Consider the following 24,771-nt stretch of genomic DNA (forward strand, 5'->3'; position numbering starts at 1 on the left):
ACTCTGCCATTATAGTGTGGAAGCCTACTAAAGTTTTCTTAAGAAATTTTTTTTTCTTTTGTCTTTTTAGGGCCGCACCCACAGCATATGGAGGTTCCCAGGCTAGGGGTCTAATCAGAGCTGTTGGGATCCTCAACCCACTGAGCAAGGACAGGGATTGAACCCACAACCTTATGGCTCCAGTCAGATTCATTTCCGCTGTGCCAGGATGGGAACTCCTTCTTAAGAAATCTTGATGTTAATAATAATAATAATAATAAAAGAAGTTCCCCTTGTGGCTCAGTGGTAATGCATCCAACTAGTATGCATGAGGATACAGGTTCTATCCCTGGCCTCTCTCAGTGGGTTAAGGATCCGGCATTGCCATGAGCTGTGGTGTGAGTGACAGATTCCCCTCGAATCCTGAGTTGCTGTGGCTGTGGCACAGGCCTACGGCTACAGCTCCAATTCAACTCCTAGCCTGGGAACTTCCATATGCCACAGCCCTAAAAAGACAAAACAAAACAAAAAGAAACTTGTCCCACAGCTTAGCTTCTTTTAGATTTAGGTTAGTGTTTTGAGATGGATCTTTTCCTATGCCTCAATTTTCATGCTCATCAAGCAGTTTCCTACATCAGATAGAAACTATTTGCAGAAAGAAAATCTATATATCCAGTTACAATAGATCTGTCCTTCCGTGCCCCACTCTTTTTTCTTAGATCCCATGTCAAAGGACTTTAAAAAACAAAACAAAACATTGAGCTGCTTTATCTTTTTACCAGGCATGAAGACGTAAAATACTGCATAGTCAATGTGAGATAAGTAGAGTGAGTGAAGTGTCTGCAAATGGGAGGATTAGCAATGATAAGGCTATTTCATTCTAATGTTTTGCATTAATATAGAATGAGAACTAAGTGAAATTTTCTATTCTTCAATGTGCATATGTTAAGTCATCTATTAAGTTCCTCATCTAAAATTACAGAGATAATGCATTTGCACCAAATCAATGAAACACTGCCAAGAAAAAGAAAATATCAGTCTCTCTGCTCCTCTCCATTCCTTACTCCCTTCTCCTCTGTCCATTCTGTTCTGAGTAATGTCTAAACCTCATGTATATCTCCCATGTATTTCTCGGTGCTTAAACATGAACACAAACAAATTCTTTATTTTAGTATATTTTTACCGACAAACGGATGATACTTTATACATTTCTCTGTCATTTGCTTTTTTACATTCAACTGTACTTTGTGGATTTTTCCTGCAAGTCAGTAAATGATGAGTGAACTTAGTCTGAATGGTTACAGTATATTCCACAGTATGCTTGTACCAATACCTATCTAACTATGGTATTTCCCCAGTTCTGATATTTCAGATTGTCTCCTCTTTGCCATTTAAAATTAGTGCTGGGAGTTCCCTGATGGCCTCACGGTTGGGGAATCAGCATTGGCACTGCTGTGACTCAGGTTCAGTCCCTGGCCTGGGAACTTCCACATGACGTGGGCACTGCAAATAAATAAATAAATAAATAAATAAATAAATAAATAAATAAATAAATAAAATTAGTGCTACAATAAACTTTCCCATATTGTATTCTTGTCTATTTATTTTTATTTCTATAAAATGTTACCGCCCCAAAAAAATAAATAAAATAAAATGTTACACAAATCATTTCCAATATTTTCCATGTTTCTCAGGAAAGCGTTGCTTACAGAAAAGTTCAGAGGATGTATTACATATTAAATGTTCATATCGGGAGCTCCTGTCATGGCTCAGCAGAAACGAATCTGACTAGCATCCATGAGGATGCAGGTTCGATCTCTGGCCTTGCTGAGTAGGTTAAGGATCTGGCATTGCCAAGAGCTGTGGTGTAGATCGCAGACCTGGCTCAGATCCCGCATTGCTATGGCTGTGGTGTAAGCCAGCAGCTACAGCTCTGATTTGACCCCTAGCCTGGAATCCTCTATATGCCATGGGTGTGGCCCTAAAAATACAAAAAAAAAAAAAAACCTAAAAAACAAAAAGAAAGTTCATATCCTCATATCTATTTTCCAGCAGTCTTAGATTTACACTTCTCAGTAACTTATGACATACATATATTATAAATGTATAGTTTATATTTGAAAAAAAACTGTTTATTCACTAGAATTAGATTCTTTTTATCCAGATCCAATAAAAGTCTCATTGGAATTATATTTTGAATTATTCAATTTAGGTACAGGAGTTCCCCGTCGTGGCGCAGTGGTTAACGAATCCGACTAGGAACCATGAGGTTGTGGGTTCGATCCCTGCCCTTGCTCAGTGGGTTAAGGATCCGGCGTTGTCCGTGAGCTGTGGTGTAGGTTGCAGACGAGGCTCGGATCCCGCATTGCTGTGGCTCTGGCGTAGGCCAGGGGCTACAGCTCTGATTCAACCCCTAGCCTGGGAACCTCCATATGCCGTGGGAGCAGCCCAAAGAAATAGCAAAAAGACAAAAAATAAATAAATAAATAAATAAATTTAGGTACAGAGTATCCCAAATAAGTGCACAATTGACTCAGTGGATAGTCTTTAATATATATGCATGTCTTGAAATTTCTTTGACAGCCTTCATCCTCCATACCCTCTAATATCTTTATAATGTACATATAATATCTACCCTTATACTTAAAATATGCTACTAATATCTGAAAGTCTAACATTTTATTAGGGTATTGATTATAAAGTGATAGATTCTTTTGACCTTTTATAATGTGCAGATAAAGGTATATACCCATCTCACCGTAATACTTTATTTTCTTGTCTGATTTCATGTTGTAGACCTGATGACAGTGGATTTTGAGCAGGACCTTTTCCTTTTTTTTTTTTTTTAAATCATATTTTCCCCATTCTTACAGACTGAAATGTTGAATTTTGAAGATAATTTCCCCTTATTTTCATCCCTATTCTTGTTTGTGTTTCATAACAGAAATGATTTATTTCCTTGGTGAAATGTGTTAAAACACATAAATTACCTCCCTTTATTTGACTCTGAATCTCTGTTTCCTGGTGCAGGCTACAATGCTCCATGCTAGCATTGCAGACCCAGTCCTCTGCTTGCAAATGTCCCAGTATGCAGGGTAGGAATGAAATACTAGGACACACATTTTAACTCCAAATTCAGGCTGCCTTTTTCAGTAAAGCATTACAAATAAAAATGGTATTTCTCAGTCAGTCAAGAAATCAAAAGTAGAGAGTTTTTGGTTTTTGTTTGTCTTTTTAGGGCTGCACCCACGGCATATGGGGGTTCCCAGGCTAGGGGTTCCAATTGGAGCTGTAGCTGCTGGCCTACACCAGAGCCACAGCAACACCAGATGCGAGCCGTGTCTGCGACCTACACCACAGCTCTTGGCAACGCCGGATCCTTAACCCACCGATTGAGGCCAGGGATAGAACCCGCATCCTCATGGTTCCTAGTTGGATTTGTTAACCACTGAGCCATGATGGGAGCTCCTGTTTTTGTCTTTTCTAGGGCCGCTCCCTTGGCATATGGAGGTTCCCAGGCTGGGGGTCGAATCAGAGCTGTAGCCACCGGCCTACACCAGAGCCACAGCAACACGGGATCCGAGCCGTATCTGAGACCTACACCACAGCTCACGGCAATGCTGGGTCCTTAACCCACTGAGCAAGGCCAGGGATCGAACCTGAAACCTCATGGTTCCTAGTCGGATTCATTAACCACTGCATCACGTCGGGAACTCCTTTCTTTTCTGAGTTAGCACCTCATTTCTGAATTTTTCTGGCTCTAATTTGTATTGTCCTTACATAGTTTGTATCATTTCCTAAATGCAATATTAGTTCATTTCGAAATAGTAGGCTCCAACTTTGATCTTTTGTGGGCATTGCTTTATGATATCCTTTCACTGTCTGTAAAGATGTTATTGTGTTGCTTATCTCTCTCTCTTTTATGAAAGAGTAACTTTTATGGAATTTGTCTGATACTTTTCTGCAACTTATTTTTATAGGGTAGTTTCCCTGAACCATTAATGCTTTTCTGCCTTTTAAGACATACTGTCAAAAATTAACTGAATCTTTTCAGAATGACTCTGCATCAACAATATGAGTTCTGGAGTTCCCGTTGTGGCGCAGTGGTTAACGAATCCGACTAGGAACCGTGAGGTTGCGGGTTTGGTCCCTGCCCTTGCTCAGTGGGTTAACGACCTGGCGTTGCCGTGAGCTGTGGTGTAGGTTGCAGACGCGGCTCGGATCGGATCCCTCGTTGCTGTGGCTCTGTCGTAGGCCTGTGGCTACAGCTCCGATTTGACCCCTAGCCTGGGAACCTCCATATGCCATGGAAGCGGCCCAAGAAATAGCAAAAAGACAAAAAAAAAAAAATAGAGTTCTGATCTGTGCTTTAATTCACTGAAAGTCTCAGAGGTTATTAAGGTAGAGGATTGCTTGCCCTTAAACTAGATCCTTTACCCTAGCACTGTTTCCATTCTGCTGAATTTTTCCCCGAACCATTTTATTTCATTTGTTTTAATTTTTATCTTTTTACGGCCTCACCCCTGGCACATGGAGGTTCGAAGGCTAGGGGTCCAATTGGAGCTGTAGCCACAGGCCTGCGCCACAGCCACAGCAACTTGGGATCGAGCCACACCTACAACACAGCTCATGGCAATGCTGGATCCTTTAACCCACTGAGCAAGGCCAGGGATAGAACCTGCATCTTCATGGATACTAGTCAGATTCGTTTCCATTGAGCCACAGTGGGAACTCCCAGAACCATTTTAGACAGGCTTCATTCAGGATTGTTTTTTTTTCAGTCTACAGAGCTCCTTCTTCTACAGGTTTCACATAGTGTTGACATGTATTATATATGTATGCATTATACACACACATATATACACATACATATATATAAAATATATATATTTATACATATATATGTGTGTATATGTGTGTGTGTTCATAGATGATAGATAGACAGACAGATAGATAGATAGATAGATAGATAGATAGATAGATAGATAGATAGATATAGTGGCTGTTTGAGATTTCCATGCTCAATAATTCCATTCTTTGCATTTTCTCCTCAGGGAGGAACTTTCTCCTGGAAAGGACTTGGGTCTGTCTACTTGGAGGCTTCTCACAGACAAGACTTCACCAGCCCCTTCGTGGACTTGTGCTCTTCTCCCAATGGTGTAGGCAAAGCTGTGTCCCATTTCAGCTGTTTTTCTCAGCTTGGCCCTCTGTGGTTTCCAGTGAGTTTCTGTTTTAGCGTTCTCTGGTTTTCAGGTTATTTCAGACGCCCAATTACTTCACTTGGCTGCAACCTACAACACAGCTTATGGCAATGCCAGACCCTTAACCCACTGAGCAGGGCCAGGGATTGAACCCGAGTTTGTATCTCATGGATACTAGTCAGGTTTGTTACCACTGAGCCACAATGAGAACTCCCCAGATTGTCTTTTTTTTTTTTTTTGTCTTTTTGCCATTTCTTGGGCCGATCCCATGGCATATGGAGGTTCCCAGGCTAGGGGTCCAATTGGAGCTGTAGCTGCCAGCCTACGCCAGAGCCACAGGAACGCAGGATCCGAGCTGTGTCTGCAACCTACACCACAGCTCACGGCAACGCTAGATCCTTAACCCACTGAGCAAGGCCAGGGATCGAACCTGCAACCTCATGGTTCCTAGTCGGATTAGTTAACCACTGAGCCACGACGGGAACTCCCAGATTGTCAATTTTGATAAGACATTTTCATCATAACTTCCTTTACTTCTTTAAGAATGGCTTTACTTAGTTTTTTTTTTTTTGACATTTATTATGGCTACTTTGATGTTTTTGTGTTACGTATAATATTGGGCCTTATTAGTGATATTTTCTGTTGGTTGCTTTTTTTCCCCTGTGTTTGGATCACACTTTCTGGTCTCTGTGTGCATCACAATTTTTTTGTTGGAAACCGAATATTTTAGGGGCTGAAGACTTCATCAAGATGTCATTGTAGGTCATTCCCTACTTCAACCCCTCTCACAAGAAGAGCAGTCAGAAACTATCCAGAGATAGGACATTATTGTGAAATTCCCAGAACCCAGGGTTGAAGTTGAAGCACCCTGCTTGCCTGCAAAGAACCACCTTACAAGGGTAAAAAGAGTGCCTCCCTTTTGACCACATTGCCCCTGCCCCAGGCCAGCACAGCATTATACCAAGAAGCACTCCCACCAGGCCTACAGTTCCTCCAGTGGGAAAAAGAGAACCCTGAGTGGACATCCAGCTTCCTCAGCATCGTAGGACACTTCCTGGGAAATCCACCAGATCTTACCTCTTGGGATTTGCTGGGTGAGTCTGTGGAGTTCCACCACAAGGGATTAGGTAGAGGTGGAGAAGAAAGGCAGACAAAGAAGCAACCAGCATTTAGATCTTCACAGACTATGTTTCTGCTTACAGCCAGTGCCTGAGCAGAGATCCCAGCCAGTAGTTTGCCCACCTGCAAAACTGAGCCAGTGGTCTCATGGCCAGGGAGCTTGGTTGGCAGTTCTGCCTGATTTGGATCCCCAGCCAGTAGGCTGTGCCGGCCCATTCTCAGGCAAGGGAGGAAATTCACGGCCCTGCCCAACTACTTAGCATAACTACCAGTCTCACCCCACCAGGAAGCCTGGCCACAGACACCGAGGACCCACGGAGCACATTCTTTGACCTATCCAGGCAGGGCTGCAAATTAACAGTACCACCCACTGCTGAGCATAATGTCTAGCCCTGCCCCTTTAGGAAGCATAGCCACAGACGCCTGGCAGCCACAGAGCACATCTTACAGCCTACCTGGGCAGAGGAGCAAATTTGTAGCTCCACCCAAGATCTGAGCATGGCATCTAGTCTCATCCCTCTGGGGAGTGTCGCTTTGGATGCTTGGCAACTGGGGAGAACATCCTATGCCTCGCTGAGTCAGAAGCCAAGCTAACTGCCCTGCCAATCTCTTGAGCGTAACCTCTGGCCATGCATAACCAGGGAGCCTGATCAATGACCCTGGGCAGCCTTTGAGACCAGCCTACGGTACTGCCCAACCATAGAGCCTAGTGTACAACTAACTCCAACAGCAGCAGAGCCTGCCCAATTACTGAAAACAGCCTGCGGCCTCCCCTAGGCAGGGTGCTCAGCCAGTGACACCACTCAATTGCAAAGCACAGACTGTGGCCCCACTTAGTCAAGGAGCTTGGACAGAAACCCAGCCTGGAGCACAGTTTCTAGTCCCATTCAACTGTGGGGTACACCAGGAATCCCTGCCTGACCAGAGGGCCTGACCAATGACTTTGTCTGGTAGTAGAGCACAGCCAGTGGTGTGCCCAATCTCAAAGCCCAGCCTGCAGCCCCACGCAACTCTGGGGCACAACCTGCAGTCCCTGCTGATTGCAGAGTATAGACTGAGGCCCCATCCTACCATGAAACCCGGCTGGCCTATGGCCCTACCTGAACAGCAGCATCTAGTCAGGAAGCACAGCCTGAGGCCCACCTAACCAAGATCAATTTGCAGGGCACAGCCTGCAACTCTGCCCAATCACAGAATCCAACCAGTGGCACTGCCCTGAAAGGGATCACAGCCTGCTATCCCATGTGACCAGAAGTGATTGCAGAACCCAGTTAGTTGTCCCACCCAAGAGTAGCCACCGGCCCTACCAGATAAGGGAGCACACCCAGCAGGCCCACTTAAATGCAAAACCCGATAAACTTGTTATAGTTTTACCCCAGCAATGGCTAGCCGTCATGCCATGAAGCTATATCTCTTTTAATGACGTCACTGCCTTACCCAATTGCAAGTGTTGCCTGATAGGGAAGGAGACAATAGAAATGAACTTGAACTTAAAGGAAAGCACCATACTATACAAAATCCTCATCAAAATCAAATATTGTAAATGTATTTGAAGCAGATTTCACCATCATGTAAAACAAACTTCTTAGCTAGCATTCGTCTATAAAGAGGAGCTTTCCTTTTTGATTATTTTTTCTATTATTTGTATTTAATTAACCATAATTAATTACAGACTTTATTGATGGTACAGGAAAATAATGATTTCAAGTAGGTTTTGCTTTGTTTTTGAGGGCCTCATCTATGGCATATGGAAGTTTCCAGGCTAGGGGTTGAATTGGAGATAGAGCTGCCGGTCCACAGCACAGCCACAGCAACTCGGAATCCAAGCCATGTCAGCAACCTACACCACAGCTCACAGCAATGCCGGATCCCCAACCCACTGAGCGAGGCCAGGGATTGAGCCTGTATCCTCATGGATACTAGTTATGTTCGTTTCCACTATGCCACAACAGGAACTCTGATTTCAAGTAGTTTTTAAACACTCTAATTGTATAATTAAGAGGGATATACTCTAAAACAGGAGCTGGCAAACTTTCTCTGTAAGAGATCAGACAGTAAATACAGTCTATTCTTATTATTTGCAAATTCCATATTTGTGAACTTACCTACTCGTTAAAATTCATTTGTAACCCCAGAGTCCCATGTCCTCAGCTTCAGTCAAATAAGGGAACCTCTGCCCTCTTGTTTCAGTTCTTACACTGTAAACAAGTATCCTTTTTACAGGCTGATTAGTATCACCTTTTTCTCCTCATTTTTGTGCTTTTTGTTGGTGACTTTGCTGTTTAAAATGGTCTCCAAATCTATGCAGAAGTGCTGGCTAGTATTCCTAAGGGCAGGATGGCTGTGATGTGCCTTACAGAGAAAACTGTGTTAGATAAACTTCATTCACCAATGTTATAGTGCTGTTGGCTTTGAGCTCAGTAAATCAACAATATATAAAGTATCTGACAGAATGCATGAAACAATGTTATGTATTGATTGGTTGAGGAAAAATGTTGTGACTAGATGCTTATAGGAAACTAACACGGTATTTCTGCTAGGAGCAACAGTTTACTGATTCATTGTTTGCAACAGCTTTATAAAATTGACAGTATTTTAAGCTACAGGCCATTCAGCCTATCTACTCAATTCTGGGAGTTCCTTTGTGGTCTAGTGGTTAGATCTGGCAATTTTACTGTGCTCTGGGTTCAATCCCTGGTCTGGGAACTGAGATCTCACATCAAGCTGCTGCACACCACAGCCAAAAAACAAAACAAAACAAAAAAACCAGAGAAAGGAATTCCCATTGAGGCTCAGTGATAATGAACCCAACTAGTATCCATAAGGATACAGGTTTGATCCCTGGCTTGGCTCAGTGGGTTAAGGATCCAGTGTTGCTGTGAACTATGGTATACAGGTTGCAGATGAGGCTCGGATGCTGAGTTGCTGTGGCTGTGGCATAAGCAGGCAGCTGCAGCTCCAATAAACTTCCATATGCCACAGATATGGCCCCAAAAGCAAAGCAAAACAAAACAAAACAAAAAAACTCCTACTCAATTCTGCCCTTGTATTTCAAATGCAGTCATAGACAATACATAAAGGAGCATGGCTATGTTCCAATAAAACTTTATTTAAGGACATTAAAATCTGAAATAAGTAAAATCACAAAATCTTCTTCTTCTCCTTATTGTTTTTAAAACAAAGAGAAATACACCATATACACTTACTAGCTATACAATGGGTGTCAGGCCAGATTTGGCCTGCAAACTTAGTTTGTCAACCTCTGCTTTAAAAGAACTACAATCTAAAATTCTCTTTACTACTTATTGTTACTAATGATATTGGTACTGCAGTTTTAAACTATTTTATGGAAATTCTCAGCTACTGTATATAAATATGTTAATACTACTAGGAACTAGGATTTCTGTTAGAGACAAGCAGAAATACAAAAGGTAAGAATAAAACCCTGTAATGTTAAATTTGACTTAGTAATGTCAGTAGGAACACATGCTTTGAGTCTTAAGTTTCTTGACCTTTAACAGAGGAAAGAGTGTCTGATCTAGAATCCAAGATATCTAACTTCCTAATCCTGGTCTTGTTTGCTAGCAATATTGCTTCTCTTTCTTGTAAAGATGTTTTTTTCAGAGAATGGGGCTTCTTAGATCTTCCTCACAAAATCTCCTTAACATGGTCAGAGAGGGAAAGCCCACTCATGGGAATATGTGGCAGAAGTAAATAACTACTCCATGACAGGAATTTCCTTTGAAAACTTATTTTTAAAGCATTGCTTATTTGCATGCTTCTCCATAATAAACCTGTGATTAAATGTAAAATAAATATTTAATTTTCCAGAAAAATCTGTTTTTTCACTAAATCCTTCAGTAAAGCTGACGCTCCTTGAAAAGGCAACATTCCTTTCCCCGTTTCAGAGTTGAGGAGAGTGAGGCTCTGGGTTTTACATCCCGACAGCCAACTCCACATAGTCCTGCCGGAACACACCAGAAGCACACACACTCACCACACAATCAGACATGTTTCCCAGACACATACTGAATGACTCACATGGACGGCCTGCAGGGAAGGCCCAAGGAAAAGAAATCTATCACAGAAATGTTCAGTCAATTCCAGCCACGTTCACAGAAACCCAACCTCATGCACCCACAGTCAATCCCATCATCTCACAGGCCCCCATAACATTTTCAGTCCTACACAGCGAGATACAATTCCAATCATAAAATCTTCATAAACCGCACTCCAATCCCCATCGCATCATCTCAAACACAACCAGCCACACTCAATGACACAAAAAAATCGCACCCAGAAGCACTCCAAAGACAGATACACAAGTGCTGTCCCTGATAACAAACATCCCCCGCTGGTCCCACGGAGAACCCTATTTATACACACACATCCCGGTGAGAGGAGGACGTCTTTCTTCCCCGCCCTGCTCCAGGCCCTGCCGCGACTTCTTCAGGACAAAGAGCCAAGGACCCCGCCCCTATTGCGATCCAACTGGATCTCCAGGTCACTCCACGCAGGTCACGCTACGAGGAGTCCTCACTGGTGCCCCGCCTCCTGGGGCGTGGCCGCGCCCGCGCACTCAGTACGTGCCGCCCGAACTCCCAACAGCCTCCGCGCGCGGCCCGTTAGGCTCCTGGGCTGTGGACTTACCTGAGTTGCCGCGCCCTCCCTCCCACTGGGCATCACTGAGAGACGGGTTCCGCGCCCCAGGTGAGCAGTCCTGGCTCGGAGCGTTTGTTTCAGCCATTGGTAGGAGCGGCGTTGCAGCCCGAGGATGAGGAGAGGGAAAGGAAGCGCTCCAGCACCACCGAGCGTTGGGAGCCCGGTACCTCAGCCCTTAGTGTGCTTGAGAACAGCGGTGGTGTAACGGTATGGTGTGGCTGTGGGTGTGACTGGACCGGGCTGTGACATCCGGACTGTGCGCGGTTGTGACGCTGGAACTAGTGGGTGATGGCGTTCGTGCGGCCGAATTGGGTGCAGAGCCTCTTGTGTGACCGAAGGTTGCCGTGCACTGAGTGACTGCGACCCTAGCGTCACTGCTGAATCGTCAGCCCGCCACTGAGAAATGGCCCCCAGTTAGATACCTGAGAGCCAGAGAAAAGACCCCCAGCGAAAAGGTTCAAACCCGTCTTGGGATAGGCATGTTAGAACGAAACTTGCGCTCCAGGCTGGGTCCTGGGGGTGTTCCCCCAGCAATACATCTTCGGGCGCTCGCGGACCCACACTCACGTATTCACACACAGCTCAGACCCATCCAACTGCAGATTTCAGAACCACGGAATTCCCTCTCTCAAGTCCGACTCTAGTCCCGCCCCTCCGTGCCCCCTACCTTTTCTTTAATGCTGGTCTTTAATGCTGGAAAGGGTCAATACTTTTCATTTGACTTAACTCTGGATACGTGTGGACGGTGGATGGGTGGGAACAGGTGTAGTTGTGGCGTGCACTAATGTAGCCAGGGTGGGCTGGGCTTCAAAGAAAGACTTATATTGTTTTAAGATTCTCTTCTTTCTTAGTCCTGTCAGACTAAGAAAAGGGCTCTGAGGAGGAGGAACGAATTGAATTGCTGTTTCCCACTTAAAAATCAAAGTCAAGACGAATGCGTATTAACTCTTGTTCTGTGAAATGCATTCTTATTTTTGAGGACGTAGGCATATTTGCTTCTTTCTTCCTAGTACGACCTGTCTATTAACTTGATATTTAGTTCCTCTCCATAGTGCCAATACGCATATGTCCATGTGGCAAATATTTCCCCTTACTTTGAGAGCTTTCTTTTTATAACTGTGTGTAAAGCTCCTGGAACAGTGCCTGATACTTCATAATACGTAATAAACATTAGCCATGTGTTGTTAAGTGGTAATTTGGAGCAATTCTCCATTGGCTTCCAGGAAAAATGAAAACATCAGGCCACTTGTGTGGGACATTTCCTAGTTTTAAAAAATGAAGTGTTCCAGATTTACCACTGTGGCACGGCAGGCTAAGGATCCAAGAACCAGCATTGTCACTCTGGTGACTGAGATTCCATCCCCCACCTCTCGCAGCTGGCTCGGATTCATCCCTGGCCCAGGAAATTCCATAAGCTTCAAGTGTGGCCAAAAAAGTACTCAAATGGTCTGGAACAAGAATTCTTGTTGTTGTTTCTTTTCCTTTTTTTTTTTAACCACACCTGCAGTATGGGAAATTCCCAAGCTCCTGCAGTGAGGACAACACCAAATCCTTAATCCGCTGTGTCACAAGAAAACTCCCTGAAACAGGAATTCTTTTCTTTTCTTTTTTTATTACTCAAATGAATTTGTCACATCTGTAGTTGTATAATGATCATAACAATCTGATTTCACAGGATTTCCATCCCATAACCCAAGCACAGGCCCCCACCCCCCAAACTCTCTCCTCCGGAGACCATAAGTTTTTAATGTCTGTGAGTCAGCATCTGTTCTGCAAAGAAGTTCAGTCTGTCCTTTTTGCAGATTCCACATGTCAGTGAAAGCATTTGATGTTGGTGTCTCATTGATGGCTGACTTCACTTAGCATGATAATTTCTAGGTCCATCCATGTTGCAAAAAATGCCGGTATTTCATTCCTTTTCATGACTGAGTAATATTCCATTGTGTATATGTACCACATCTTCTTGATCCACTCCTCTGTCTATGGACATTGAGGTTGTTTCCATGTCTTGGCTATTGCAAATAGTGCTGCAATGAACATCGGAGTACATGTGTCTTTTCGAGTCGTGGTTTTCTCTGGATAGATGCCCAGGAGTGGGATTGCTGGATCAAATGGTAGTTCTATGTTTAGTTTTCTGAGGAATCTCCATACTGCTTTCCACAGTGGTTGCACCAATTGACAATCCCACCAACAGTGTACTAGGGTTCCTTTTTCTCCACACCCTCTCCAGCACTTCTTGTTTGTAGACTTTTGGATGATGGCCATTCTGGCTGGTGTAAGGTGGTACCTCAGAGTGGTTTTGATTTGTATTTCTCTAATAATGAGTGACGTTGAACATCTTTTCATGTGTTTTTTTGCCATCTGTATGTCTTCTTTGGAGAACTGTCAGTTTAGATCTTCTGCCCATTTTTTGATGGGGTTGTTTGTTTTTTTGGTATGGAGCTGCAGGAGGTGTGTATAAATTTTGGAGATGAATCCCTTGTCAGTGGATTCACTTGCAAAGATTGATGTGGGTTGTCTTTTTGTGTTGTTTAGGGTTTCCTTTGCTGTGCAGAAACTCTGAAGTTTGACTAGGTCCCATTTGTTTATTTTTGTTTTTATTGTCAATACTCTCAGAGGTGGATCTGAGAAGATGTTGCTGTTGTTTATGTCAGAGAGTGTTTGGCCAATGTTTTCCTCTAAGAGTTTGATAGTGTCTGGTCTTATATCTAGGTCTTTCATCCATTTGGAGTTTCTTTTTGTGTATAGTGTTAGGGAGTGTTCTAATTTCATTCTTTTCCATGTGGCTGTCCAGTTTTCCCAGCACCACTTATTGAACAAGCTGTCCTTTCTCCATTGTATTATCCTTGCCTCCTTTGTCAGATTAGCTGGCTGTGGGTGCGTGGGGAAACAGGAATTCTTAACTAGTGGTAATTTAAATCCATTTGGGACTTTCAGGGTGCCAGAAACTCCTTGACATTGTATGTAAAATTATAGAGATTTGTTAATATGCCATTTTTCTCTGAAGGAAGTTCATAATTTAATGAGATTATCAAACATGAACCCCCCAAAATTTCGGATACACTGGACTAGAATCAAAGAGCTTAATATTTGAGAATTTTCATTGAAATAAGAGCTATATAAAATTAGTATTGAGGGAGTTCCCATCGTGGCGCAGTGGTTAACGAATCCGACTAGGAACCATGAGGTTTCGGGTTCGGTCCCTGCCCTTGCTCAGTGGGTTAACGATCCGGCGTTGCTGTGAGCTGTGGTGTAGGTTGCAGACGCGGCTCGGATCCTGCGTTGCTGTGGCTCTGGCGTAGGCTGGCGGCCACAGCTCCAATTAGACCCCTAGCCTGGGAACCTCCATATGCCGCAGGAGCGGCCCAAGAAATAGCAAAAAAAGACAAATAAAATAAAATAAAATAAAATAAAATTAGTATTGAAGCGTTCCCATAGTGGTTCAGGGGTAAAGAACCCAACTAGTATCCATGAAAATGAAGGTTTGATCTCTGACTCCTTTCAGTGGGTTTAGGATCCACCACTGCTGTGAGCTGTGGTGTAGGTCGGCAGCTACAGCTCTGGTTGGACCCTTAGCCTGGGAACTTCCATATATCAAACGGATGCAGCCCTAAAAAAAAAAAAACTAACAATAGGAAATTATTAAATGAATCGCATTCCATACATGTGATGCAGTTTTGTGCTATTGATACTGTGTAACTCAAAAGAAGGAAAAAAAAGTAAAATAATCAATTTTAATCAATAGTTAGAGTTTTGAACAAGATGACCCGACATTTTTAGTTGTGTGTGAAAACCCTTTGAATAAACTAGGGTTTTCTTTGTGTGGCATTTTACAAGGATTACATCTACTGTGAAATTTTATTCAGTGGAGAAAGGCAGAGATAAAGCATCTGTTGTATACCAAATACTGTTCTTTCTGCTCTGGTATACTCTACATTTGAGAATATTGCTTACCTTCATTGTGTTCAGTTACAGGAGAAAGATTGTGAAGATAGCTCATTTTTTGATAAAGAACTGTTCTTTATTTCTGCCATACTATTTTTTTTTTCTTTTTTACAGCTGCACCTGCAGCAGGGTTTAATTGGAGCTGCAGCTGCTGGCCTATGCCACAGCCACAGCCAAGCCAGATCCTTAACCCACTGAGTGAGGCCATGGATAGAACCTGCATCCTCACTGAGGGGTTCTTAACCTGCTGAGCCACAATGGAAACTCCTGATTTTTTTTTTAATGTGAAACCCCCTCATGTCACAGGCCTATGATTCCTATTTCTCTTAATAACTGGTAGGTACTCCCTCTCCCAGATATTTTATTTGTATGGAAATAGTAGTTTAGTTTATCTTTCTGATGATAGAATTAATGCAGGTTTATTGTAAAATAAAAAAAAAAAAATACAGGGACCTAAGGAAGTTTTAAGAAGAAATTTTTAAATGCCCTTAGTCCCATCATCCAGAGTTAATGAGTATTATGATTTTGATGCTTGTTTTCCAAATATTTTCTTTGAACTTTCCAACACTATGAAAAAGGAATCTAGAGCAGTCATAAGGTTATATTGCCATGCCTATTACAGAGTAAGGGGAGTGCAGTGGTTCCCCCGCTCATTTAAAAAACTTTTCAAGAAGTTCTTGCTGTGGTGCAGGGCAGTTTGTCTCTGTGGTGGTGCCAGTCTCTGGTGGGGTGCAATGGGCTAAGGATCCAGCATTGCCACAGCTGCAGTATAGGTTGCAGATGCAGTTAGAATTCAGTCTCTGGGCAGGGAACTTCCATATGCTGCTAATGCTGCCAAAAAAGAAAAACCTTTCAAGAATTTACACTTTTTAGGATTAAGGACACATTGATTTTTGTTAATATTATTATATAAGAAAAATTACATTCTCAACCCTAGTTCTAAAAGCAGTTTTGAAAACCTCAAAAAACTTACTATAAGAAAAAAAAGAAAGGCATTCTAGTATTAAAATTATTAAAGAGGAGTTCCTGTCATGGCTCAGAGATAACAAACCTGACTATTATCCATGAGGATGCTGGTTTAATCCCTTGCCTCGCTCAGTGAGTTAAGAATCTGGAGTTGCTGTGAGCTGTGGCATAGGTTCGTGTATCTTTTTGAATTATAATTTTGTCAGTATATATGCCCAGAAGTGGGCTTGCTGGATCATATGGTAGTTCTATATTTAGTTTTCTGAGGAACCTCCATACTGTTTTCCATATTCCAATTTACATTCCCACCAACAGTGTAGGAAGGTTCCCTTTTCTCCATACCCTCTCCAGCATTTGTTATTTGTATCTTATTAGTGACATTCTAACTGGTGTGAGGTGGTACCTCATTGTGGTTTTGAGGCATTTCTCCAATATTGGCATATCTCCAATAATTAATGATGTTCAACATCTTCTCATGTGCCTACCGGCCATCAATATGTCTTCTTTGGAAAAATGTCTACTTAGGTCTTCTGTCCATTTTTTTATTGGGTTGCTTGTTTTTTGGTTGTTGAGTTGTCTGAGTTGTTTGTACATTGTGGAGATTAGGCCCTTGTTGAATTTGCAACTGTTTTCTCTCATTCCGTAGGTTGTCTTTTTAAGGTTTTTTTGTTTTTTGTTTTTGTGGTTTCCTTTGCTGTGCAAAAGCTTGTAGGTTTGATTAGGTCCCATTTGTTTATTTTTTGCTTTTATTTCCCTTGCCTTGGGAGATTGATCTAAGAAAATATTTACGTGCTTGATGTCAGGGAATGTTTTGCCCATGTTCTCTTCTAGGAATTTTGCTTAATTCTTTAAGCTATTTTTAGTTTATTTTTGTGCAAGGTGTGAGGGTGTGTTCTAGTTTCATTGATTTACCTGCAGCTGTCCAGTTTTCCCAGCACCACTTGCTGAAGAGACTGTCTTTTTTCTATTTTATATTCTTTGTTGAAGATTAATGGACCATAGGTGTCTGGATTTATTTCTGGGCTCTCTATACTGTTGCATTGATCTGCATGTCTGTTTTTGTACCAGGACTATACTCTCTTAATGACTAGCTTCACAATATTTTCTGAAGTCTGAGAGAGTTATGCCTCCTGCTTTGTTTTGTTTTCCTCAGGATTGCTTTTGTATGGTTACATAAAAATTTTTGGATTATCTTTTCTAGTTCTGTCGAAAATGTCATGGGTAATTTGATAGGAATCACATTAAATCTGTAGATTGCTCTGGGTAGTACAGCCATTTTAACAATATTAATTTTTCCAAACCAGGATCATGGGATATCTTTCCATTTCTTTGAATCTACTTTAATTTCTGTGATAAATGTCTTAAAGTTCTCTCACGAGGCCTGCTTGTCAACCCAGGTCCCGAAGTCAGTGGTGCCGCAGAAATAATAAGAAAGAGACACAGAAATAGAGTGGGGATCAGGGGGCTACTGCCTTCAAGAGGCAATAGCAACCCTCTGAGCCAACTCAAAGTTTTTATTTTACTATTTTCTACTTCCTTGTACGTGCAGGGGATATATCGGTATTTTACTCCAAACAGATTGGAAGCAAGATATGCTAGGACAGGCATTCCTAAGCACAGAAAGTAGTCATAAATGTTTTAGCCCTCCCAGGCCATAATTTGTTGTTTGCTTCAAGCCATCTATGGCCTTGCCCATAAATCCCCCAAGGCTCCAGTCCTGAGAATGTCAGATGTGATGGTTTTCCATCAGCAACATCAGTGCTTCAGCAATCTTGTTTTCCAGATGCCATTCTTTGATGATGTTCTCATTCATTTTGCCTCAAGGGTCATGAGAGAGTCCTGAGACCTTGTATAGACTGACCTCTACAGCCACTCTATAGCGCCAGTCTTTTCTTTCCATTCTTTCTCAGTCGCATATTCCTGCCTACAACAGTTCTCAGTGTATGAATCTTTTACCTCCTTGGTCATGTTGTTCCTATGTCTTTTTGGGGAGGGGGGTATGATTTTAAAAGGTATTACTTTTTATTATTGTTTTTCCAATATTTTATTGTTAGTATATAGAAATGCAACCAATTTCTGAATGTTAACCTGGATCCTTCTTCTTTGCTGAATTCATTTATCAGTTCTATTAGTTTCTGTGTGGAGTCCTTAGGGTTTTCTATATGTAGTATTAAGTCATCTGCATATAGTGACAATTTTACCTCTTCCGTTCCAATTTGAATACGTTTTATTTATTTCTCTTGTTGGATTTCCAATACTGTGTTGAATAAAAGTGGTGAGAGTTGTGGCCAGGACTTCCAATACTGTGTTGAATAAAAGTGGTGAGAATTGGCATCCTTCTCCTGTTTGAGATTGTAATGGGAAGCTGTGGCAACACCAGATTCTTAACCCACTGAATGAGGCCAAGGATTGAACCCACATCTTTACAGAGACACTATCGGGTCCTTAACCCACTGAGCCACAACATGAACTCCAATTCTTGTGAACTTGGGATGAATCCCACTTGGTTGTGGTGTATGATCTTTTTTATGTATTGTTAGGTTGGGTTGGCTAAAATTTTGTTGAGAATTTGCATCCACATTCATCAAAGATATTGGCCTATAATTTTATTTTTTGATAGTATCTTTGTCTGTTTCGGTATTATGGTGATGGTGGCTTCACAGATGTCTTTGGGAGTGTTCCTTCTTCAGTCTTTCAGAAGCGTTTAAGAGGGATGGGTATAAATTCTTTCTGTGTTTGGTAGAATTTGCGTGTGAAGCCATCTGGTCTTGGACTTTTGTTTGTAAGGAGTTTTGGTTTTTGGCTTTTTGGTTGTTTTTTTTGTTTGTTTGTTTGTTTTGCGTTTCACGGCCACACCTGCGACATGTGGAGTTCCTAGGCTAGGGGTCAAATTGGAGCTACAGCTGCCAGCTTATGCCACAGCCAGCAATGCAGGATCTGAGCCATGTCTGTGACCTATACCACAACACACAGCAAAGCTGGATCCTTAACCCACTGAGTGGGGCCAGGGATCAAATCCACATCCTCATGTATACCTGTTGCGTTAATTTCCACTGAGCCACAACAGGAACTCCAGGAGTTGTTTTTTTTTAATTGAAATAGTCAATTTCATTTCTAGTGATTGATCTGTTCAAATTATCTCTTTCTCTTGATTCAGTTTAGGTGGGCTGTATGTTTCTAGAAAGTTGTCCATTTCTTCTAGGTTGTCAAATTTGCTGGCATATGATTGTCATTGTATTCTCTCTCTCTTTTTTTTTTGGATTTCTGCAGTATCAGTTGAGATTTCTCCTTTTTCATTTATTATTTTATTTGAGGTCTCTTCTTGGTGAGTCTGGTGAGAGGTTTGTCAATTTTGTTTATCCTTTCAATTTTGTTTATCCTAGCTCTAGGTTTTATTGATTTTTTTCTCTTGTTTTTTGAATCTCTATTTTATTGGTCTCCTCTCTGGTTTTTATGATTTCCATTCTTCTGCTGACTTTAGGTTTTATTTGATTTTTCTTGTTTTGTAAGGAAGGCCTGTATCACTATGAACACCCCTCTAAGTACTTTTTTTTTTTTTTGCTTTTTATGGCCACACCCACAGTCTATGGAGGTTCCCAGGCTAGGGGTCAAATTGGAGCTACAGCTGCCGGCCTGTGCCACAGCCCCAGAAATGCAGGACCCGAGCCATTTCTGTGACCTATACCCCAGCTCATGTCAACTCCAGATCCTTAATCCACTGAACAAGGCCAGGGATTTAACCTGTGTCCTCATGGTTACTAGTCAGATTCGTTAACCACTGAGCACTGAGCCATGACAGAGACTCCTCTAAGTACTACTTTTGTGGCTTTGGTGACAATTATATGATTGTTTTCATTGTCATTTTTAATATTTCAATGTCTCATTTCATTTTCATTGTCTCAAGGTATTTTTTAATTTCCTGTTTGATTTCCTCATTGACCCATTTTTTTTTTAGTAACATGTTTAATCTCTATGTAATCAATATCTTCTCATTTCTTTTCATGTTGTTGATTTCTAGTTTCATGCCATTGTGGTCACAGAGAAGATGCTTGAAATACACTCTTACATTTGTTGAGGTTAGTTTTGTTCCCCAGTATGTGGTCAGTCCCGGAGAATGTTCCATGTACACTTGAATGTATATTTTGGGGTTTTTTTATGTAATGTCCTGAAAATATCAATTAAGTCTAACTGTTCTATGTATCATTTAGGATGTTGTCCTATTGACTTTCTAGACAGTCTGTCCATTGATGTGAGTAGGTGGGGTATTAACATCTCTTACTATTATTGTATTCCAATCAATTTCTCCTTTTATGTCTATTGGTATTTTATGTCTATTGTATGTACTTGAGTGCTCCCGTATTGGGGGCATGTATATAGACTAGTGTAATATCCTCTTCTTGAATTAATCCTTTTATCATTAAATAGTGTCCTTCTTTATCTATCTCTGTGGCCTTTGTTTTAAAGTTTATTTTGTCTGATATGAGTATTGAAACTCCCACTTTCCTGTCATTTCCATTCCCATGAAATATATTTTTCCATCCCCTCACTTTCAATTTACATTAGCCCTTTGCTCTCAGGTGAATCTCTTGTAGGCAGCATATTGTAGGCTCTTTTTTTTTTTTTTTTTTTTAAATCCAGTTTGCTACTCTGTATCTTTTGATTGGAGCATCCAGTCCATTGACATTCAAGGTAATTAGTGATAAATTTATATTTATTGCCATTTTAAACCTTGTTTTCCAGTTGATTCTATGTTTTTCTTTTGTTCCTTTTTCTTTTTTTTGGTTGGATGATATCCTTTTATGCTTATGTTCTCTTGTTTTTGTGAATGTATTATTTGTGTTTGATTTGTGGTTGCCTTATTTTGCAAGTATGTTAACCCCTTCTTATATCTGCTTGCTTTAGACTGATAGTCATATAGGCTTATACGTATTCTAAAAAAAAAAAAAAAAAGAGGGAGTCTAGATTTTCTTACTTTACTTTCCTTCTCCACATTTTATGATTTTGGTGTCCTTTTTTATATCTTCATGTTTATCCTTTTGCTGTTCCTTGTATTTATTATTGTTTTCACTACTTGTTTTTTTGTGGGATTTTTTTGTTTGTTTGTTTGTCTTTTTGATTGGTATACTGGCTTATTTCAGTGACTACTTTCCAATTGTGATTTCCTCCATCCCATGTCTTTGTTATTTAGAGGAGACCTTTCAGTATTTCTTTTAGGATAGATTTAGTATTGCTGTATTCCTTTAGTTTTTGTTTGTTGGAGAATTTCTTTAATTCTCCTTCTGGTTCTTTTTTTTTGTTGTTGTTGTTTTTTGTCTTTTTGCCATTTCTTGGGCTGCTCCCTCGGCGTATGGATGTTCCCAGACTAGGGGTCTAATCGAAGCTGTAGCTGCCAGCCTACGCCAGAGCCACAGCAACACGGGATCCAAGATGTGTTTGTGACCTATACCACAGTTCACGGCAACACCGGATCCAAGATGTGTTTGCGACCTATACCACAGTTCACGGCAACACCGGATCATTAACCCACTGAGCAAGGGCAGGGATCGAACTCGCCACCTCATGGTTCCTAGTTGGATTCATTAACCACTGCGCCACAACGGGAACTCCTCCTTCTGTTTTAAGTGATAATCGTGCTGGGTAGAGTGTTCTAGGTTGCAAATTTTTCCCTATTAGAACTTCAGATATATCTTGCCCCTCTAGTCTGTCTAGTGTTTCTATATAGAAATCACCTGATAGCCTTAGAGGGGCTCCCTTATAGTTAACTCTTTATTTTTCTCTTGCTGCCTTTATAATCCTCCTTATCTTTCACTTTTGCCGTTTTTATTATATGTCTTGGTGTAGGCCTGTTTGGGTTCATCTTGTTTGGGGTCCTCTGTGCTTCCTATATCTGGATCTGTTTCCTTCTTCTTTAGATTTGAAAATTTTTCAGCCATAATTTCCTCAAGTATATTTTCAATCCCCTTTTCCATTTCTTCTCCCTCTGGAATCCCTACTATGCACAGATTGCCATGCTTTATATTTCCCATAGATCTCTTATATTGCTTTTTTTTTTTTTTCATTTGGCTTTCTGTCTGCCGTCAAGATTGGGTATTTTCCATTATTCTATCTTCCAAATCACTTATTCGCTCCTCTGCATTATTCATTCTGCTGCTGTTTTAACTCAGCTTTTGTCTCTGCAAATGACTTGGCGCCTTTTTTTTTCTTTTTGGCTATGCCCAGGGCATATGAAAGTTCCAGGGCCAGGGATCAAGCCTGTGCCACAGTTGTGACCTGTGCAACAGCTGAGGCAGTGCTGGCTCCCTAACCCACTGGGCCATAAGGGTAACCTCCTTGGCTCTTCCTTATAATTTTTAGTTCTCCTTTATGGAAATCTGCATTACTGTGGATAGCCATTCTTAACTCCTTCAGTGTTTTCATTACCTTGTTTTTGAGGTATCTGTAAGACTGAAGAAATCTGTTTCATTGTTTGATCCTTCAGGGGAATTCTGTTCTTTTAACTGGATATCATTCTGCTGTAGTCTTGGAGGGCTCTTTATATATGGGAGTGGTCCTGGGTAACTTGCGCAGGCTTCTCGTTTTCTCACATGAGGGCTGCTTTTGGTTTGGATGCTTGTCTTTTTCTTCACCATGTGCAGGCTGTTATCCCCTTGACAGGAGGTGTGCAGGTACACGGCCTGTGTGTGTTTCCAGGGAGGTGGGGGCAGTATGCAGTGCCTGCAAGTGGCACCTGATCCCCAGGCCCTTGGCAGTGGCATTGACCCCTGGAGGTGGAGGCAGCATCCAGTCACAGATCCCTCAGCAACAGCATCCGCTGGCCACATGTTCCCAGAGAGATGTGGGCAATGGGTGGCATCTGGTTGCAGGGCCCTCTGCAGTAACTTCAGTCCCTGGAGTGGTGGGGATAGCAGGCAGTAGCAGGTCACACCCACCTCTGGAGTCTAGGATGGCTGCAGTGGCTTGCACTGCCCCTGGTAGCCTGTGTAAGAGGTGCCCTGCTGCCTGAGAGCCCATGTGTGTGCAGAGAAAGAAGTTCCTATGGCAGATACCTCCCCCCCGCCCCCAGCCCTGCAGTCCTCAACAGTGGTGCCTTGCTTCTCTGGCAGGACCATGCCTGCTCCTGTACTCCCTCAGCTGTGGTACACCACTCCCTACCTGCCTCAGGCTGTTTCCACACAGCCACCCCTAGTCCTCTCCCTGGGACTGAGCACCAAATCCAAGCCTCATCACCCAGCCCCCACCCAAGTGTCTCAGGTCGTGGTGCTCTGGGCGGTGGTACCAATTGTCTGTTCAGCTTTCTCTCCCCTCTGGCCTCCTCAGACTGGATGCTGTGCTTTTCTTCAAGGTTTTGAGGCTCCCCCTCTGTACTGGCTGATCACCTTGCTAGTCCGGGGGCTTCCCAGTATGCAGATTCCTTTCCTCTTTCACAGCTCCCTCCCAGGAGTGCTAATCTTGTCCCGATTCCTTTTTCTCTCTTCTCTCTTTTTTTGTTTTTCCTTTTGTCCTACCTAGTTATGTGGAAGTTTTCTTGTCCATTTGGAAAGTCTGAGATTTTCTGCCAGAGTTTAGTAGATATTCTGTGAGAATCATTCTACATACAGATTTTTGTTTGTTTGTTTGTATTTGGGGGAAAGTGAGCTTCATGTCCTGCTTCTCCACCATCTTGATTCCAGTGACCATATTGTATGGGTTCTTTAGGTGTTTTGGATATTGATCCCTTATCATCTGTATCATTTTCAAACATTTCTCCTATTCAGTAGGTTGCTTTTTCGTTTTGTTGATGTTTTGATTTGCTGTACAGAAGCTTTTTAATTTGATGTAGTCCTACCTGTTTACTTTTGGGTTTTTTTGCCTTTACTTTTGGTGTCAAAATAAATCATCACCAAGGCTAATGTCAAGGCATTTACCACCTGTGTTTTATGGTTTTAGGTCTTACATTCAAGTCTTTAATCCATTTGAGATGATGTTTGTGTATGGTATGAAATAGTAGTCCAGTTTCATTCTTTTGCATGTGGCTATCGGGTTTCCCCAACAGTATTTTTTGAAGAGATTGTCCTTTTCCAACTGTATTTTCTTGATTCCTTTCTTGTAAATTAATTGACCATGTACATATGGGTTTATTTCTGGGTTTATTGACCAAATGTCTGTTTTTTGTTGTTGTTGTTGTTTTTGGCCAGTATCATACTGTTTTCATTACTATAATTTTGTAATATAGTTTGAGATCAGGAAGCATGATTCCTCCAACTTTTTTCTTCTTTCTCAACACTGCTTTGGCTATTTGGTGCCTTTCGTGGTTCCATACAAATTTTAGGATTGTTTGTTCTAGTTCTGTGGAAGATTCCAATGGAATTTTGATAGGGATTGAATTTAATCTGTAGATTTCTCTGGGCAGTATGGCCATTTTAACAATATTAATTTTTCCAGTCCATGAGTGTGGAATATCTTTCTATTTATTTGTGTCATCTTCAGTTTCTTTCATCAGTGTAATAGTTTTCCATGGTACAGGTCTTTAACCTCCATGGTTAAATATATTCCTAGTTATTTTATTCTTTTCAATGCAACCATAATGGGATTTTCCTGATTTTTCTTATATTTAATTATTAATAGATAAATATATAAACACCACCAATTTTTGTATATTGATTTTGTATTCTACAGCTTTACTGAATTATTAGTTCTAACAGATTTCCTTGGGCTCTTTAGGCATTTTCTATATATAATATCATGTTGTCTGCAAATAGAGACAGTTTTACCTCTTCCTTTCTAATTTGGATGACTTTATTTCATTTTCTTGTGAAAATACTTTTTTAAATTTTTTTTGTCTTTTTGTCTTTTTAGGGCTGCACCCATGGCATATGGAGGTTCCCAGGCTAGGGGTCCAATCAGAACTGTGGCTGCTGGC

The 24,771-nt window shown here is 41.6% G+C and overlaps 1 protein-coding gene across 1 annotated transcript in view; it reads left to right on the top strand.

Moving 5' to 3' along the window:
* LOC125133195 (zinc finger protein 82 homolog) overlaps nucleotides 1-24,771 on the top strand; it is a 76,086-nt gene that overhangs the window by 37,474 nt on the left and 13,841 nt on the right. The window contains exon 6 of the mRNA XM_047791324.1: nucleotides 10,732-11,009. Within this exon, the coding sequence (XP_047647280.1) occupies nucleotides 10,732-11,009 (278 nt within the window). The remainder of the gene's footprint in view (nucleotides 1-10,731; nucleotides 11,010-24,771) is intronic.

This window comes from Phacochoerus africanus, chromosome 8 (genome assembly GCF_016906955.1).
Source record: "Phacochoerus africanus isolate WHEZ1 chromosome 8, ROS_Pafr_v1, whole genome shotgun sequence".
Taxonomy (NCBI): domain Eukaryota; kingdom Metazoa; phylum Chordata; class Mammalia; order Artiodactyla; family Suidae; genus Phacochoerus; species Phacochoerus africanus.